The following is a 19,140-nucleotide window of genomic DNA, read 5'->3' as shown; positions in this document are numbered from 1 at the left end:
ATGTCTTTACAGAATGCTTCAATCAAACTAACACATTTTATTATAGGTGGTTTTGACACAGTCAAAAGGCCTGTAGCAGTTGGTGTGGTTATGCTGATAATTTATTTATTAGCTGTTTTGGCAAGTTTGGTCAATATCATCTTCATTGTTTCTGACAAGCAGTTACACAAACCAATGTATCTTCTGATTTGCAATCTTGCTGTTGTTGACATACTTTATACCTCTAGTGCCACTCCAACAATGATCGGGGTTCTACTTGCTGGTGTTAATACCATATCATATGTGGAGTGTTTAATTCAAATGTATGTTTACCAGGTGGGAGCAACAATGGAGATGTTGTCTTTAACAATTATGGCATTTGATCGGTTAATTGCTATAATTTTTCCTCTTCAGTATCATAGTTATTTAACAATTACACGTACACTAGTATTTACATACATTCTGTGGATTGTTGCCTGTAGTTTTGTGCTTTTTACACTTGTAACAGCTACACCGCTCCCTCACTGCTATTCGAGGCTTAGGTACACTTTCTGTGACTATGCTGCAGTTATGCGAACCACTTGTGTTAACCCAGAGAAATATTTCAACCAAACTGCCATTATATCATTTTTTCTGTCATTTTTCACATTCACTTTCATTTGTCTTTCATATTGTGTGATCTTATTTTTTGTGAAAATATTATCAAATAATGACAAAAAGAAAATGGGAAGCACTCTTGTGAGTCACATGATTTGTGTATCATGTTTATACTGTCCTCAGTTTGTCATTGTTATCTTGACCAGATTTGGTGTGGTATTAACTCTTGAAGAACGCCAAGGTTTATTGATTGGCACCATCCTCGGTCCATCTCTTGTAAATCCTTTTGTGTATGGTCTCAGGACAAAGGAAATTAAAAGTAAGATTATTAAGATATTCAGGAAGGTTAACACAGCTGATTAGAGTCTTGTGAACTGTAAATACACTTACTTACTGGGCACAAATACCTTACAGTATGAAGTGCCTTGAGGCAACTGTTGTTGTGATTTGGCGCTATATAAATAAAATTTAACTATTTAAATATTCATATATGGACTTTCTAAATCTTGTTTTGTGATTTGTGAACTTTTGAACCCTATTTAGGTGAGAAGTCACATTTAATGCAAAAATGTTGAAGATAATTTTCTTACACAAATTCTGAAACACAGAATGTTCCAATTCACTCTGGGACTTTTCTGAGTTTTGATTGAAATCCATAGACCACAAGTTTACAATTCAAGTACTGAACTAACACCTTCTCTAACTGATTCTTTGACAGTTTTTTAGTGATTATTTATTGTTTTTTGTGAGCAACACTGTGTGACAATAACAATTAAGTAATTCTTTTTATTTTGAAAAAAAATTAACAAAATTAATGTTTTAATGTTGTCTGAGCAGACTTTTATGACCCTAAGAATATTTATTTCCTTTGTGAAAACAGTTGAGGTTGTCATTAAAAAATTAAGTAACTGCTAAGAAGTCAAGGGTCACATCAAGACAGTAAGAGGATCTTTTTGTTGAATCAACTACTAAAATAGCAAACTTCAGATGGGATAGGAACGGACCGTGAAAAGAAAGATGTCTAAATTTAGAAGTGTGCTGCTAACTCACAAATGGATATATTATATGAAATATTAGTGCTGACTGTATTTGTCAGTTAACACTTTGAAACATTCTCATTAAGCTGCAATCTGAATGTATCCTATGCTGTGACAAGAAATGTCTACACTACACACTAACTACACAAAATTTGCGCTAAACGTCGCAAATCTCTCACATCTCAAAACACTACCGTCACTCCTAAAACTTCCCCCTTCCTAAACAACCAAATGCCATGTTGCCATATGATTTTTTGATTGGTCGACATGGTACATTTTTCGACCAATAGGAACGGGCAGGGTTTTTTTGGTTTTGTTTTTGCTCACAGGTGGAGAGTGCTTTCAAGCGTTTTCTTTATAAAACGGCATTTTTACCATTTCTTCCCGCAGTAAATAAAAACAAGGATAGTATTCAGGAAGAAAACCAAACATTGCATATATTTTTTATCATAACTCTGGTTTTACGTGGCCTATCAACACAATTTAAAAACTGGTATAAAGTCCACACTTTTTCTGTCAATTGTTCCGTCTGTCCTGCTCACATCTCCAATGGTAAAACACGTTTTCATTAACGTGGCTTCACTCCACATCAGCCACGCCGCTAGCTAAAACACCGGTGTCGCGTGCATATTTTCTGAACATTTTGTCACAAAATGTTTGAAACACCACTCACCTGGACTGGGACAGAAGTGAGAATTATTCTATTTTGTTGGTTTTACACTGCCCTGCTAGCAGCAACTCTTACACCTACACTGAAAAAATAAGGCACATGTTTTTGACTCTAAATTCTGCCTAATATGCATTAAATTCCCTCCCACAGACCTTTGTAAATCATGTTTCTATACAGTCTCTTCCCATAATTTTGCGCCCCTGAAAAGGAAACGTCTACAGATAGATATGCAATAAGGTCAGACACAACGTCACTTTTGTGACAGATTTTTAAAGCCTTATACACAGCCTCTCTTATATGCACACATCAAGCTTTTGAAAATGTGTAATTTTATCTATATTTTAATTGGAGAATTTGAGACAGTTTTTTTCAACAAATTTGTAAATTACCTAAAAAATATTTACAGAAGGATATGTTGTTGAGGAAGCATTGGGGATCTCTGCTTAGGCACAGGTAGCGAACACACAGTAAATTCCATTCCCAAATCCCACTTAAGTGTGCCTAGGCCTACATCTTTAAGAATGCCATGGCATGGTTTAATTTTTATTTAGTTATTGCTCATGTCCAGCTGAACCCCTTAGGTCACAGCTTGCAGCTGTATTCAAGCAAATCTCTGGTAGGTTAAGTAATCATAGGCATGCATGGTATGGATAGATGAGTGCGTGTACCTTTTTTGCAAAGCACGATCACATGTGGCTACTTTGTTGACTAATAGGCTTCACGGCTGTGGCATTTGTTTTTGTTTTTTCAGGAAAATAAATTCATACTGCACAGTCAGAATAAAAACAAGCAAAGTCATAAGAATAAAAAAAATATTGTCAAGTGGGTAGTACATGTTGTGACTAAGCCAATTCAATTCAATTCAACCCAGCTGTCTGGGGTCTTTCTGGGTAAACTTTTCAAGGATGGAGTTGAAGTATTCTAATGTAAATCAAAGTGCACATAATCAAGCTGCCTTTGTGAGTTTTATTTACCTTTGCAAAGTAGTCAAACAACAGTACAGAGTACAGAAGTATTTTGCATGTAATGTCATTCTTAAGGCCCTTTCTGTCATGTGCTAGCCGTGTGAAGCAGGCAGGAGAGGACCCAAACGCAGAGTCACAGAGGCGAACATGAATTCAAAAGGCAGCTTTATTGCTGAACATCAGGAAATACAAAACTAACTAAACTTGGAATGTACATGAAACTAACCAGGCAGGTAGGCAGAACACACAAAGGGGAATGAGGAAGAATGCAACACTGGTTGTGGTGGCTGCTGTGCTCTTCTTGTGTGCCATTTTTTGAGGGCTGCTCTACATTTTCTAGATTTTTCCTGTCATTTTGAATCATATATATTTCATGCATACTTGAGTTTCATATGATGTCTTAATACAAACCTGTATGGAACTCAGTCTGCATTTTACATTATTTTGCAGCTGACAAGTGAATTTAATATAATATTAATATCATGTTAGATAACAACCAATGTATTAATTTTTAGTACATAAAGCAAAACTTCACACATGCCCATGACTTTTATGTCTAACAACAATTTATTTCAGTGTTTAAAAAACCTGACATGCCCAATTCAGTGGAAATACATTTCCACAACACTGCTTTCCTCAAGAGGTCCCTATATGCACATAAACTGGTGGCATAAAGTTGCTTGCACTCAGACGCTCAGATAGACTCAAGTTTTTGGTTTGGAGGAAGTGTGACTCTTCAGCCTGGCTAGAGTGCTGAAGAGAAACCTAGGGTTGTTCTTATTTTCTTCAATATGATGAATAGTAGGATGCCCTTGCTTTACAGAGAGCTTTCTTATAGAGCGGCAAACTCTTTACAGGCTAAATAAAATTCTAAATTAGTGAGATTATATTTACTGTCAAATTTTGGAGTGATCTACTTTAAGGTACGCATTTGAGAGTTATACCAGGAAGTCAAGTACTTCTGATTTGAGACTGTTTTTCAGTGGATCCATACGAAGTGAGGATGTAACACTATTGTAGATTATTGACTTGTGTACGAGTAGTGTTTAGAGAGCTGCTCTTTAATAAATTGTGCAATCATTAGATTAAGCTTCTTTGACAAATAGCACAAAGGACAACAAGATGATTCACATACAGAATATTTTCTGGGGTGTAATTCTCCTGGTGGCAATCTTGGTCTCCTCATCTTCTTCTTCACAGCACAAACAAATGAGTGGTTTTCAATTCAGATGTGTAATAATGTGAGCCCAACTTTATCAAGCCCAAATCTTGATATATCTATATATCAAATACAGAAATAAAAGACACAAGTACTGTGTTACCAAACCCTTTGAGGTTCTTTACTGGAGCTATAGGTACTAATGATAATTCACTCAAGAGGGGTGAGTATGACACATCTTTCCTGTCAGCCCTTTGTAAACAAAGAAGTCATTAACCTAATGAGCAAACTTAAGAGGGAACACAGTGAACGTTGTGTCTTTTTTTGTAAGAAAGTTTAGTTGGACAAAAGATTAAATCTATCTATTTGTATTTTGGTATAATTTTATATATTTCAAATGAAAAGAAATGATTTGTTAAACTCACTTAGATTACAAATACTAACATTATTTCTAAAAATAAAAATATTTTGTGATGCATACATTTATCCACAACACATTTATGTGTTTCTACACAAATACCAGTTCAAATGTTAAATTGTGACTCAGAACTGCTTCAAGAGATAGACCAGTTTATTTAGAATGGTTAAAAAGTCTGTTAAAAGTGCTGTATGAAAGCGTGTTAGTAAATATGAACATGCTCAGAGCAGAAGAGTGCTATACCAATGCATTTATCTGCTTAATTTATGCATAATAGGCTGCATCTCCTTAGTATAAGGCCTGCATATGTTTTATTTAATCTATAGGAATTTTGTGCTTAAAAACTGCTCCAAAAATGTTTCTTTTCTTTATCAAGTCTGTCTAAATTATAATATATTATTGGAATACACTAAATGGTTGTTTGTTTTTATTTACCTTTTTCATTTGTTTGTTGTTGCGGTTTGCAACGTTGAGTTGTGTTCAGTGGTTGAGAGGAGGCAGTAGAAACCTTAGCAGGATAGTAGGAAGAATACACGATCACACTGGTACTGGGGATTCCACAGCGTATCCTTTAATGCACATTCTCTTCATCAACCATACAAGGCCCGGTTGAAATGCTGCTGCTTATCAAATATGACAATGTTCATACAACCCGTAACGTTGCAAAGGTTTTCTGGAGAGGTAAAACAAAAAAGTCTGTCTCTCTCCATGTATTCGCGTGCAAGCACATTGCTCCCATAAATCACAGAGAGGGCAGTGGCGCACACTAATGACCTCATAACCCCTTGACTTATGTTACATTAAAGAGACACCACACCATTGTGACTGTTACATATTCCCCCCGGGTTAAACAAATGCTGTCCCCAGCCGAACACAGCAAAGGTATAATCCAGACTTAACCAGCCTCCATACATGGTTCAGCAGGATAAGATGTTAAAACCAAAACAGGGAAATGTACAGTGCAATATGGACAAAGTGGCATACATGATAGTGTCCCACATGGTAAATGGCCATGTTATAGAAACTTAGGATAGCCAGGACAATTACAGAATGAAATTCCCTCTTTTTCGTTGGGGTTTTTTTTCTTCAAAAACTGTAAGAGTCAGCATAATATGTGAAAACAGTACCAGGAAGAACTGTACAAAACTTAAACAACACTCATGCTACAACAGTAACCAGCACGAAACACATAAAAAATGCAACTTCAGGAACTATGGCAAAACTGCATCAATCCCACGCTCAGGAAAAGCAGATCCACGCACATCCAATGGAGCCACGACGAAGAGGCCAAACAGAGAACGGCACCAGAGTCCCCCGCAATCCTTCGATCTTCTCGACGTCCGCGTCCAGGCCAGCTTGGTCTGTTTCTGCGAAGTATGTCAGACATCAAATTTGATGCAGAATACCTGATTGTTCTGTAAATAGTTTGAAATGTTTATTTTAAAAAAAGCCTTGGCTACATTTTTAGGTAAACAGCTGCAAAAAAAACTTTGTTGTTTGCATAACTCAGTGACTTTTTTGAAGAAGTAACTATATAATTAATTGCCCAACACTGGTCATTATATACTATATTTTGCAGACAGAGAGTTACAGGACTCTCTCCCAGACCACAGACTCATGCTCATAATACAAGTCAGAGCTTTATATAAAAAAAAGAAAAAAAAGTTTTGTTTTCTAAAATTGGAGTTCAAGTTATTTTTACCTCCAATAGTGTTAACAAACTACACAGGTCACGAACAAGTTTTTTTTTTAAACTTTTCATTGTAAGTGGGCTAAATCAGTTAATTAAAAGTAGTCTAACATAAATGTAAATGCTGTAATTTTTATCATTTTAATAAACCATGTAGCTTGGATGGATTCGATGCTGGTGGGACCACAGTGCACACGTCTGCTGTTGCTCACAGTGGTCCAAGGGTCCACTCAGGGAGTTTGTGTGTTCGCTTAAAAACATTAAAAATTAGAGGGAACATTGCCCTGTAGCATTTTGTGCTGAGTTATGTAAATAGAATTAGTGGAATTTAAAATTATCCTAAAACTATCCTCATCTACCATTAGTTTTGGAGGGTGGGGGTGACATCATACATGATGTAATCTGCAGTCTTTGGTGATATGTAAACACAGACAATTGATATCCAGCGTGATTTGATGAGGGAGCTGCCAAGTTAAGACTTCCTGTTGTTGTGAGACTTAAAATATGAAAGCACTGTTGTGTGCTTTTCAAACAGGTTTGGGTTAAGAAAGGTTAAAACTGATTCTTTTTCTTTTTTTACAACTGTTTATCACTGTTAACAGCATATTTTTTACTTCTTTAACTGCATCTGATAATTTTTGTAACTTAATATTTGTTAAATATGTCTTTACAGAATGCTTCAATCAAACTAACACATTTTATTATAGGTGGTTTTGACACAGTCAAAAGGCCTGTAGCAGTTGGTGTGGTTATGCTGATAATTTATTTATTAGCTGTTTTGGCAAGTTTGGTCAATATCATCTTCATTGTTTCTGACAAGCAGTTACACAAACCAATGTATCTTCTGATTTGCAATCTTGCTGTTGTTGACATACTTTATACCTCTAGTTCCATTCCAACAATGATCGGGGTTCTACTTGCTGGTGTTAATACCATATCATATGTGGAGTGTTTAATTCAAATGTATGTTTACCAGGTGGGAGCAACAATGGAGAGGTTTTCTTTAACAATTATGGCATTTGATCGGTTAATTGCTATAATTTTTCCTCTTCAGTATCATAGTTATTTAACAATTACACGTACACTAGTATTTACATACATTCTGTGGATTGTTGCCTGTAGTTTTGTGCTTTTTACACTTGTAACAGCTACACCGCTCCCTCACTGCTATTCGAGGCTTAGGTACACTTTCTGTGACTATGCTGCAGTTATGCGAACCACTTGTGTTAACCCAGAGAAATATTTCAACCAAACTGCCATTATATCATTTTTTCTGTCATTTTTCACATTCACTTTCATTTGTCTTTCATATTGTGTGATCTTATTTTTTGTGAAAATATTATCAAATAATGACAAAAAGAAAATGGGAAGCACTCTTGTGAGTCACATGATTTGTGTATCATGTTTATACTGTCCTCAGTTTGTCATTGTTATCTTGACCAGATTTGGTGTGGTATTAACTCTTGAAGAACGCCAAGGTTTATTGATTGGCACCATCCTCGGTCCATCTCTTGTAAATCCTTTTGTGTATGGTCTCAGGACAAAGGAAATTAAAAGTAAGATTATTAAGATATTCAGGAAGGTTAACACAGCTGATTAGAGTCTTGTGAACTGTAAATACACTTACTTACTGGGCACAAATACCTTACAGTATGAAGTGCCTTGAGGCAACTGTTGTTGTGATTTGGCGCTATATAAATAAAATTTAACTATTTAAATATTCATATATGGACTTTCTAAATCTTGTTTTGTGATTTGTGAACTTTTGAACCCTATTTAGGTGAGAAGTCACATTTAATGCAAAAATGTTGAAGATAATTTTCTTACACAAATTCTGAAACACAGAATGTTCCAATTCACTCTGGGACTTTTCTGAGTTTTGATTAAAATCCAGAGACCACAAGTTTACAATTCAAGTACTGAACTAACACCTTCTCTAACTGATTCTTTGACAGTTTTTTAGTGATTATTTATTGTTTTTTGTGAGCAACACTGTGTGACACTAACAATTAAGTAATTATTTTATTTTGAAACAAAATAACAAAATTAATGTTTTAATGTTGTCTGAGCAGACTTTTATGACCCTAAGAATATTTATTTCCTTTGTGAAAACAGTTGAGGTTGTCATTAAAAAATTAAGTAACTGCTAAGAAGTCAAGGGTCACATCAAGACAGTAAGAGGATCTTTTTGTTGAATCAACTACTAAAATAGCAAACTTCAGATGGGATAGGAACGGACCGTGAAAAGAAAGATGTCTAAATTTAGAAATTATCTTGTTAGATTTTTTTCTATAAACTAAAAACATTTTCATCTTGTATATGAGAGGTTTTTTGGGCTACAACCCACATACTGAAGTGTGCTGCTAACTCACAAATGGATATATTATATGAAATATTAGTGCTGACTGTATTTGTCAGTTAACACTTTGAAACATTCTCATTAAGCTGCAATCTGAATGTATCCTATGCTGTGACAAGAAATGTTTTGCAGGGCAAATACTTTCCATGACATTATCATTATAATTATTACTAACACAAGAAGAGTGATAAATACATCTCCCCTGACCTGATATTTCTTTTTCAAAGATATTTTACAATTTGAAGCATATTTTTTGGTTATTTTATGCATGTCATACTATAGGACATTGAATAAAAAAAGATGATGATGATAATAGAAAAACTTAAGAAATCTTTTTTTTTATTATTCACCTCCAGCCATATGCAGTTAGTATTCTTTTTTTTGGGAGGGCTGCATAACAGTACATCCACAGTAGGTAAAATTGCAAAATAAATTGAAAATATATGATGGCAAACTCCAAATGGCAAAATAGGACTAAAATCACTCAAACTAATTTCATATACTGGTTTTAAAACCTTTTTAAAAATATTTGGTCCTGTTGTATGGCAACTGTATCCTCATGTGACTGCAGGATGCAGTGGTGTCCCTGCTGGTTCAGTGTGTATATTTCTCCTATATTGGCTTCCTTTCACGGGCTCCCTGTTAAATCCAGAATTGAACTTAAAAATCCTATTCCTCACATAAATAAATCAGTCACCACCTTATCTTAATGACCTTATATTACCATATCACCCCATTAGAGCACTTCACTCTCGCACTGCAGGCTTACTTGTTGTTCCTAGAGTATTTAAAAGTAGATTGGGAGGTAGAGCCTTCAGTTTCCAGGCCCCTCTTCTATGAAACCAGCTTCCAGTTTGGTTTTGGGAAATGGACATTATCTCTACTGTTAAAAGGATGTTTTTCCTTCCCACTCACCAAAGTGCTTACTCATAGGGGGTCATACGATTGTTGGGTTTCCTCTGTATATATTATTGTTGACATTGTTTATCGGGGTCCAAGTTGTTTTTGCCTGTAGGAATGTTTGGGCTGGCTCCCACAATACTTGATAACTTCCTGCTCATAGCAGAAACAGGTGAACGATACTTCTGTTGTATCATCCTTTCGATTTTAGGGTTGCTGGTGTTGGCAGCAATGACACAGGAAAAATCGGGGTCATTACGAATTTTGGCTTCCTCATTCACAAGTTTGACAAAAAATGAAAAATGGAGGAAAAGGCACTGCATTCTTTCTTTTGAGCCTCGAGGTAGCTGTTACCCGTCTCGTCTGAAGGCTTTATGCCCAGTAGTTTTCTGGTCAATCATCAAATCTCAGCAGGCCACAGCTGATCATCTCCTTTCGTTTCACATATTTTGTTAGATCTCAAGTGTCAGCATGACTACCCCTTACAGGTGTGGGTGTCCATACCTTGGACTGAGGATGCTGAAATGGATCATTATTTGCTGGCTGTCCTCCATAGCTCCAGTTGCAAGACTCTCTCTTTGTGTTCAAAGCATAGAAAACTGGTAAAACTAATTACTAATCAGTAATTAGTTACTGATTACTTTTTTCAAGTAACTTGACCAACAGTGTTCTTGAGTATGACAAGAATGAGGACCCACACAATTAGTTACTGATTACTTTTTTCAAGTAACTTGACCAACAGTGTTCTTGAGTATGACAAGAATGAGGACCTACACAATTAGTTACTGATTACTTTTTTCAAGTAACTTGACCAACAGTGTTCTTGAGTATGACAAGAATGAGGACCCACACACACACAGCATTGCACCTTGCTATGCGTTTTATTGATACAGGCTTTTACACACTCTGTATGAGCAGCTTTCCAGTCACAGCACTCTTTCCTCTGGTCTCAGCAAAATCTTTAAAAAGGGAGACATGATTTGATAATGGAGGTCAGGTTCCATTTAAATTCACTTTTGGCCTTTATGTTCTTGCTGCTTTCAAATGGCCCGGCCTACCAATGGTACCGCTGAATTAGGACACATGCATAGTAGCCCTCAGTAGATTTTTTGATAGCCATGTCAATGTGACACAAGTTACTTTCCTTCATAAAGCTGGTTCCCCAACTTCTGCGTCTGTAACATTTCCAGCACATAGCTACACTGTAAAAAGTGTTTACTGGCAAAAAGATAAGGGAGGACTCTAATGCAGAAAGCATGTGGAGAAGCAGGTGTGAAGTGAAAGTTACTTAATGTACACAAGATGAAAGACTAACACGATGAATAATCGGGAACTTAAAGTGAGCGTGCCTTCCACACACACTAAACAACTGTCTCAGTTTCTAGCTCTTCTGAGGAAATTACAAAACCACTCAGAAACTTAAATGATTATCTAAATATTCAGGCGTAACCTAGCACATGAACCCTTGACTCAAAATGCAGAATTTCCTAAGTACAACACTAACACTAAACATTAACATTGTCACGGACCCGGCTCTGGGGTCCGTGAGCAGCGTGAACTGTTATTATTATTAATTTTGTTATGATTATGATTATTATTTGAGTGATTTTTACTTCAGATGTGTAATGATGTGAGCCCAACTTAATCAAGCCAAAATCTTGACATATCTATATATCACATACAGAAATAAAAGACACAAGTATTGTGTCACCAAACAATGTGAGGTTCTTTACTGGAGCCAGGTACTGATTATAATTCACTCAAGAGGGGTGAGGATGACACATCTTTCCTATCAGCCCTTTGTAAACAAAGAAGTCATTAACCTAATGAGCAAACGTAAGAAGTAACACAGTGAAAGTTGTGTCTTGTTTTGTAAGAAAGTTTACAGAGACCACAAGTTTACCGAACTAACACCTTCTCTAACTAATTCTTTGACAGTTTTTTAGTGATTATTTATTGTTTTTTGTGAGCAACACTGTGTAACAATAATAATTAAGTAATTGCTTTATTTTGAAACAAAATAACAAAATTAATGTTTTAATGTTGTCTGAGCAGACTTTTATGACCCCAAGAATATTTATTTCCTTTGTGAAAACAGTTGAGGTCATTAAAAAATTAAGTAACTGCTAAGAAGTCAAGGGTCACGTCAAGAGAGTAAGAGGATCTTTTTGTTGAATCAACTACTAAAATAGCAAACTTCAGATGGGATAGTAATGGGCTGGGAAAAGAAAGATGTCTAAATTTAGAAATTATCTTCTTAGATTTTTTTCTATAAACTAAAAACATTTTCATCTTGTATATAAGAGGTTTTTTGGGCTACAACCCACACTCGCGTGCATATTTTCTGAACAGTTTGTCACAAAATGTTTGAAACACCACTCACCTGGACTGGGACAGAAGTGAGAATTATTCTATTTTGTTGGTTTTACACTGCCCTGCTAGCAGCAACTCTTACATCTACACTGAAAAAATAAGGCACATGTTTTTGGCTCTAAATTCTGCCTAATATGCATTAAATTCCCTCCCACAGACCTTTGTAAATCATGTTTCTATACAGTCTCTTCCCATAATTTTGCGCCCCTGAAAAGGAAACGTCTACAGATAGATACGCAATAAGGTCACACACAACGTCACTTTTGTGACAGATTTTTTAAGACTTATACACAGCCTCTCTTATATGCACACATCAGGCTTTTGAAAATGTGTAATTTTATCTATATTTAAATTGGAGAATTTGAGACAGTTTTTTTCAACAAATTTGTAAATTACCTAAAAAATATTTACAGAAGGAGATGTTGTTGAGGAAGCATTGGGGATCTCAGAACCGCTTCAAGAGACAGACCAGTTTATTTAGAATGGTTAAAATGCACGGTTTGTTTGTGAGCAGTATTATGTGACAACAGTTAATCTGTTAATAAAATAATTACTTTGTTATTTTGAACCAAAGTAACAAAATGACATTTGTTATCTTACTAACGTTTTAGTATGTATGTGTGTTTGCTATTTCTTTCTTTTTAGGTGGATGGATGACAGTATTCTAATAATAAGCAGTGAATTGACCAGATAACAAAGAAACAATGATTATAGTGAGCACGTAGGGGCAGGGATTGTAAGATTTTTTAACAAAGAAATAGGTAAAATGTCAAGAGAGCAAGAGAACGTTTTCATTGAATCGGCTAATTTTCCTCTCAGGTAAAAACGTTTCTAAAACAAGAAGTTCTGTTGTTGGAAAAATGCCAAAGGAGAAATATAAATTCTCATCTGACTCATTTTCCCCCCTACAAAATACGCAAGAAAATGTTCACAAAAAAGTGTGACAGCATGTGTAGTTTGAGCAGTAATATCATCAATGGTGTCAAATAACACCCCACCACATCTGCTCTTTGAAACATTGCATCTTTGATTCAGTTGCTGAAAGAATTTGAAACAAGTTTTAAATGAAGGAGGTGAATGTGCCAAAATACTTGATGTCGACTTTTTTTTTTTTTTTTTTTTACAGAAAAGAACCTTTAAAAAGCAAATATGATGATTTATCTGAGGGGATGGCATTAAAACAACTTTATTAGGACATACTTTAATTAAACAAGGCAAGAGCAAAAGAGCAATACTGAACAGGAAAGAAAAGATAAGTTAAAAATAATACAGTATTGATCAGAAATAAATGTCCTCGGAACAAATACAGTCAATATTTACACCAAAATAAAAACAAGGTCCATTGTGTGTCCTATCATAAATGTGGGGCCTGATGCATATTCTGCATCATGAAAAAATCCATGACGCTGATATAATTTATGGTAGTGAGACCAGAGTAATCGTTAAAATCCTCCACTACAACCAATCTCAACAATTTTATAGTAGATGAGGAATAGAAATTATTTAAGAAGAAAGTAAGGATGAGAGTCTTGTGGAAAGCCGGTTCGCAGTTGCTCACTTCCTAGGAACTGTTAGTCTGCTCACCTATTGATTCCATTTATTGGTTCCACTTGCAATTGTGCTATAATTAGCTGATTTCAGTTTGTGTGCCAGAGGAGGAAAATAGTGGCACAATCTACAGCATAGATATGAACTTTACTTTTATATTTTAGAGCCGAACCTAAAAGTTACTTTGGTAGTCTCATCCCACAGCAAATTAAAATAATGACCCAGGAAACATATGAATTTGAAAATAATCACCTATATTTTTAATATTACTCAAGAGCATGGTCAGAATAAAAATGAAATAAATAAAAATATTAGGTAATACAAATGGTAGTAGTAATCAAACAAATATATCACGTTCAAATAAAAACTAAAATGGCTTCTGTCCATAAATTTAAATAAAACTTCAAATTAAATAAAAAGCATTTTATTTTCCAGTCCAAAATAGCAAGTTTCCAAAGTTTACAGATGGTTCAGTTCTTGACTTCTCAACTGCAGTGGACATGCTTTGGAATGAGGCTTGCTCTCTGCCAACTTTTAAACTTTCAAAAGGGGACATTCTGGTGTGCCAGAAACACAATGCACAGCCAGCTGGGCATAGGCCAAACATGCATTGTATGTTCATATTCTTATAATAAAAATGAAGTAATGTGTTGGGTAGCACTTTTTATTACAGCTCGGTAACAAGGAAGAAACAAGAATGTAATAATATGGTAATTTCGAAGTTATTACCATTCAACTGCCCATGGCAGATTCTGCATAATAAGCAGGAAACAGAGGTGTGAAATGCAAAACTGGCTGTTTCTATTTAAAACATATGGACACCTATTAAAGCTAACTTTAATAAAATGTGTTTATTACCTGGCAATATCTCTGATAGTTTCTGTGTAATAAGCATGTAAGAGAGCTGTAAAATGAAAAACTGCCTGTTTGTATTTAATAATATATTAATAACCGTGTAATAACCTTGAGGCCTGTAGCAGTGAGCTCCACATGGAACTAAAAGAGCTCTAGGACTCTGATCCAGGAGCCTGGCTTAAATGCCCTTGTTTTTTCCCCTCATATTGGCCCCGTTGTCATCAGACTGACCTCAGCAGTCCTCAAAGGGAATTTTCAGCTCTTCCAGCCTGTTTAAAATCATGGATGTGAGATGTTTCCCAGTGGATTTTTCAGCGTCCACAAGCTGACTGACACAGTAAATCAGAAAAATGTGTAGAATGTGCACTGCACATGTATGGGTGGCACTGCAGAGTTATATTCTCTTGTTAGGGTTCTACTGTTTAACGCTGAGTCAGGTGTACGGTTGTAAGGCACAAAGACTACGACAGATGTGGCTGTATACCTGGTGATGCCAAACAGTGGAAATAAGGTCTCTGTTAAGTTGGGGTTTCCAATTCCATTGTTAACTTTTTTCATTTGTCTGCTTTTTGTCTGCTTGTGCCATTAGGATTTGCCACAGCAGATAATCTGCCTCCATCACATCCTATTCCTAGTATCTAGTCGACAAAGAGCCAGCCAGGGCAGTTCACCCTTCTGCTTAAGTGATACTTACACAGTGACTGAGCTATTTACAAAAGAATATTTACAAAATCCAGGTTTCTCTCGAGAAAACATGCAGAGATTGAAAGTTTGGAGGCCAAGCACAGGACTTGCTGTTGTCAGGGGAACACCTGCTGGAGAAACATTTTTGAAATGTCCAGATAACAAGGACTGACACATTGAAACCAGCCCAAAATGGTTTAATCATTAGAAGTGCAGTGACTCTCAGATCTCTTGCAGTAGAATGTGAGACCCATTCTTGGTGGGTGTCCTTTGTCATCGATTCTGTTCACAATTTTTATGGACACAATTTATAGGCACAATCAAAAAGCAGAGAGAGTCTGTGTCTTAATGGCTTCAGGATCTGCTTCAAGACAAGAGAATTCAAGAATTTAAGATCCACATGCAAAGTCCAGATTTGCTTTTTTTTTTTCTTGAACTTAAGGGAACTCCATACCAAGATGTAGTGGTGTAGTTATAAATATCATGCTTTCCTTTTTGTTTCATGTAAAGCGTCTAGATAAAGGTTAATGAAAGTCTGTGAGTGGTGAGATTGACTTAAATGAAAATCGGCAGTGCGCCTTTTAATCCTGTGTGCCTTATGTATGAATTCTGGTTGTGCTTACTGACCGTGAACTGATTTTATGTGCTTGAGAAAGAAAGAAAACATTGTTTTCTTTTATTTATGGAGCATTATTATTTAATAAATGCTGATAATTTATTTTTGAGTAATTTCTTCATGTACATATACGCTGTATGTTAATAAAAGTGCCTGTGTGACATCTGGGCCACAGCTTTGACTAAGAACTCTCTTTTTGTTCTTACCATATGGCTTTAAAAAAAAAATTGAGATATATATATCGTATATCGCCATCCAGCTAAAAAATATCGAGATATGAATTTTGGGTCATATCGCCCAGCCCTATGTAGAATGCATGTTGTTTAAGGCAGCTAAGATATTGAAAATATCTACACTGACACTCAAAGTGATGTAGTTACCTGAAGTGGTTTCACTTCATAGGTGGGCCTTGTCAGGGTTAATTTGTGGAATTTCTTGCCTTCTCAATGGGGTTAGGAACATCAGTTGTGTTGTGTAGAAGTCAGGTTGGTACACAGTACTCTTGCCATAAAATTAATTCTAAGTAAAGAGAAACGACAGTCCATCATTACTTTAAGAACAGAAGGTTGGTCAGTCATACTAAAACGATGAGCGTTTCCTGAAGTGCATTTGCAAAAACTAAAAACAAAACTGAGTGTTCCTTTTTACTAGACATGCACACATGCATGCTTGATTATTAACTCGTGATTATTAGTGCACACAAGAGCAAGTCAAAGTCCTAGGTATATAGGACAGACAATGTCCTCTAGTGTGATGTTTTTGGGCATCAGTCCAGAGGATACAGTTTTCATACAACCGGACCGAATATCTTTAAAAAGGTTTTAAAACCAGTATATGAAATTAGTTTGAGTGATTTTAGTCCTATTTTGTCATTTGGAGTTTGCCATCATATATTTTAAATTCAATTTGCAATTTTACCCACCATAGATGTACTCTTATGCAGCCCTCCAAAAAAAAAAGAAAAAAGGAAAAACTAAATGCATATGGCTGGAAGTAAATGAAAAAAATCAAAAACCAAAGATTTCTTAAAGTTTTTCTATTATCATCATCATCTTTTTTAATCAATGTCCTACAGTATGACATGCATAAAATAAACAAAAAATATGCTTCAAATTTTAACATATTTTTGACAAGGTAGTAATATCAGATCAGGTGAGATGCATGTATCACTCTTCTTGTGTTAGTAATAATTATAATGATAATGTCATGGAAAGTATTTGCCTTGCAAAACATTTCTTGTCACAGCATAGGATACATTCAGATTGCAGCTTAATGAGAATGTTTCAAAGTGTTAACTGACAAATACAGTCAGCACTAATATTTCATATAATATATCCATTTGTGAGTTAGCAGCACACTTCAATATGTGGGTTGTAGCCCAAAAAACCTCTCATATACAAGATGAAAATGTTTTTAGTTTATAGAAAAAAATCTATGAAGATAATTGTAAAATTTAGACATCTTTCTTTTCACGGTCCGTTCCTATCCCATCTGACGTTTGCTATTTTAGTAGTTGAACAACAAAAAGATCCTCTTACTGTCTTGATGTGACCCTTGACTTCTTAGCAGTTACTTAATTTTTTAATGACCTCAACTGTTTTCACAAAGGAAATTAAATATTCTGAGGGGCATAAAAGTCTGCTCAGTCAACATTAAAACATTAATTTGTTTCAAAATAAAAGAATTACTTAATTGTTATTGTCACACACTGTTGCTCACAAAAAACAATAAATAATCACTAAAAAACTGTCAAAGAATCAGTTAGAGAAGATGTTAGTTCGGTACTTGAATTATAAACTTGTGGTCTATGGATTTTAATCAAAACGCAGAAAAGTCCGAGAGTGAATTGGAACATTTTTTGTTTCAGAATTTGTGTAAGAAAATTATCTTCAACATTTTTGCATTAAATGTGACTTCTCACCTAAATAGGGTTCAAAAGTTCACAAATCACCAAACAAGATTTAGAAAGTCCATATATGAATATTTTAATAGTTAAATTTTATTTATATATCGCCAAATCACAACAACAGTTGCCTCAAGGCACTTCATACTGTAAGGTATTTGTGCCCAGTAAGTAAGTGTATTCACAGTTCACAAGACTCTAATCAGCTGTGTTAACCTTCCTGAATATCTTAAAGATCTTACTTTTAATTTCCTTTGTCCTGAGACAATACACAAAAGGATTTACAAGAGATGGACCGAGGATGGTGCCAATCAATAAACCTTGGCGTTCTTCAAGAGCTAACAACACACTAAATCTGGTCAAGATAACAATGACAAACTGAGGACAGTATAAACATGATACACAAATCAGGTGACTCACAAGAGTGCTTCCCATTTTCTTTTTGTCATTATTTGATAATATTTTCACAAAAAATAAGATCCCACAATATGAAAGACAAATGAAAGTGAATGTGAAAAATGACAGAAAAAATGATATAATGGCAACTTGGTTGAAATATTTCTCTGGGTCAACACAAGTGGTTCGCATAACTGCAGCATAGTCACAGAAAGTGTACCTAAGCCTCGAATAGCAGTGAGGGAGCGGTGCAACTGTTACAGGTGGAAAAAGCACAAAACTACAGGCAACAATCCACAGAATGTATGTAAATACTAGTGTACGTGTAATTGTTAAATAACTATGATACTGAAGAGGATAGATTATAGCAATTAACCGATCAAATGCCATAATTGTTAAAGAAAACCTCTCCATTGTTGATCCCAGCTGGTAAACATACATTTGAATTATACACTCCACATATGATATGGTATTAACACCAGCAAGTAGAACCCCGATCATTGTTGGAGTGGCACTAGAGGTATAAAGTATGTCAACAACAGCAAGATTGCAAATCAGAAGATACATTGGTTTGTGTAACTGCTTGTCAGAAACAATGAAGATGATATTGACCAAACTTGCCAAAACAGCTAATAAATAAATTATCAGCATAACCACACCAACTGCTACAGGCCTTTTGACTGTGTCAAAACCACCTATAATAAAATGTGTTAGTTTGATTGAAGCATTCTGTAAAGACATATTTAACAAATATTAAGTTACAAAAATTATCAGATGCAGTTAAAGAAGTAAAAAAATATGCTGTTAACAGTGATAAACAGTTGTAAAAAAAAGAAAAGAAAAAGACTCAGTTTTAACCTTTCTTAACCCAAACCTGTTTGAAAAGCACACAACAGTGCTTTCATATTTTAAGTCTCACAACAACAGGAACTCTTAACTTGGCAGCTCCCTCATCAAATCACGCTGGATATCAATTGTCTGTGTTTACATA

At 35.3% G+C, this 19,140-nt stretch overlaps 3 protein-coding genes across 3 annotated transcripts; 2 read left to right on the top strand and 1 right to left on the bottom strand.

Moving 5' to 3' along the window:
- On the top strand, positions 1 to 939 carry LOC148098971 (olfactory receptor 6M1-like). The gene has a single exon (XM_087851720.1). It carries the CDS (start codon positions 1 to 3, stop codon positions 937 to 939), a length of 939 nt encoding a protein of 312 aa, XP_087707846.1.
- A 6,237-nt stretch (positions 940 to 7,176) lies between these two features.
- Positions 7,177 to 8,115, top strand: LOC148098970 (olfactory receptor 7D11-like). The gene has a single exon (XM_087851718.1). It carries the CDS (start codon positions 7,177 to 7,179, stop codon positions 8,113 to 8,115), a length of 939 nt encoding a protein of 312 aa, XP_087707844.1.
- Positions 8,116 to 17,951: 9,836 nt separating this feature from the next.
- LOC148098969 (olfactory receptor 2AT4-like) lies at positions 17,952 to 18,890 on the bottom strand. Its single transcript, XM_087851717.1, has one exon. It carries the CDS (start codon positions 18,888 to 18,890, stop codon positions 17,952 to 17,954), a length of 939 nt encoding a protein of 312 aa, XP_087707843.1.
- Positions 18,891 to 19,140: the final 250 nt, after the last annotated feature.

This window comes from Neolamprologus brichardi, chromosome 14 (assembly GCF_056152115.1).
Source record: "Neolamprologus brichardi isolate AB-2024 chromosome 14, ASM5615211v1, whole genome shotgun sequence".
NCBI classification, from domain to species: domain Eukaryota; kingdom Metazoa; phylum Chordata; class Actinopteri; order Cichliformes; family Cichlidae; genus Neolamprologus; species Neolamprologus brichardi.
The sequence above is the reverse complement of the archived record's forward strand: the minus strand, read 5'-3'. Positions and strand labels throughout refer to the sequence as shown.

Excerpts from the sequence above, each read along its gene's own strand:
- LOC148098971 (XM_087851720.1), top strand. The coding sequence starts at position 1 with ATGTCTTTACAGAATGCTTCAATCAAACTAACACATTTTATTATAGGT.
- LOC148098970 (XM_087851718.1), top strand. The coding sequence starts at position 7,177 with ATGTCTTTACAGAATGCTTCAATCAAACTAACACATTTTATTATAGGT.
- LOC148098969 (XM_087851717.1), bottom strand. The coding sequence starts at position 18,890 with ATGTCTTTACAGAATGCTTCAATCAAACTAACACATTTTATTATAGGT.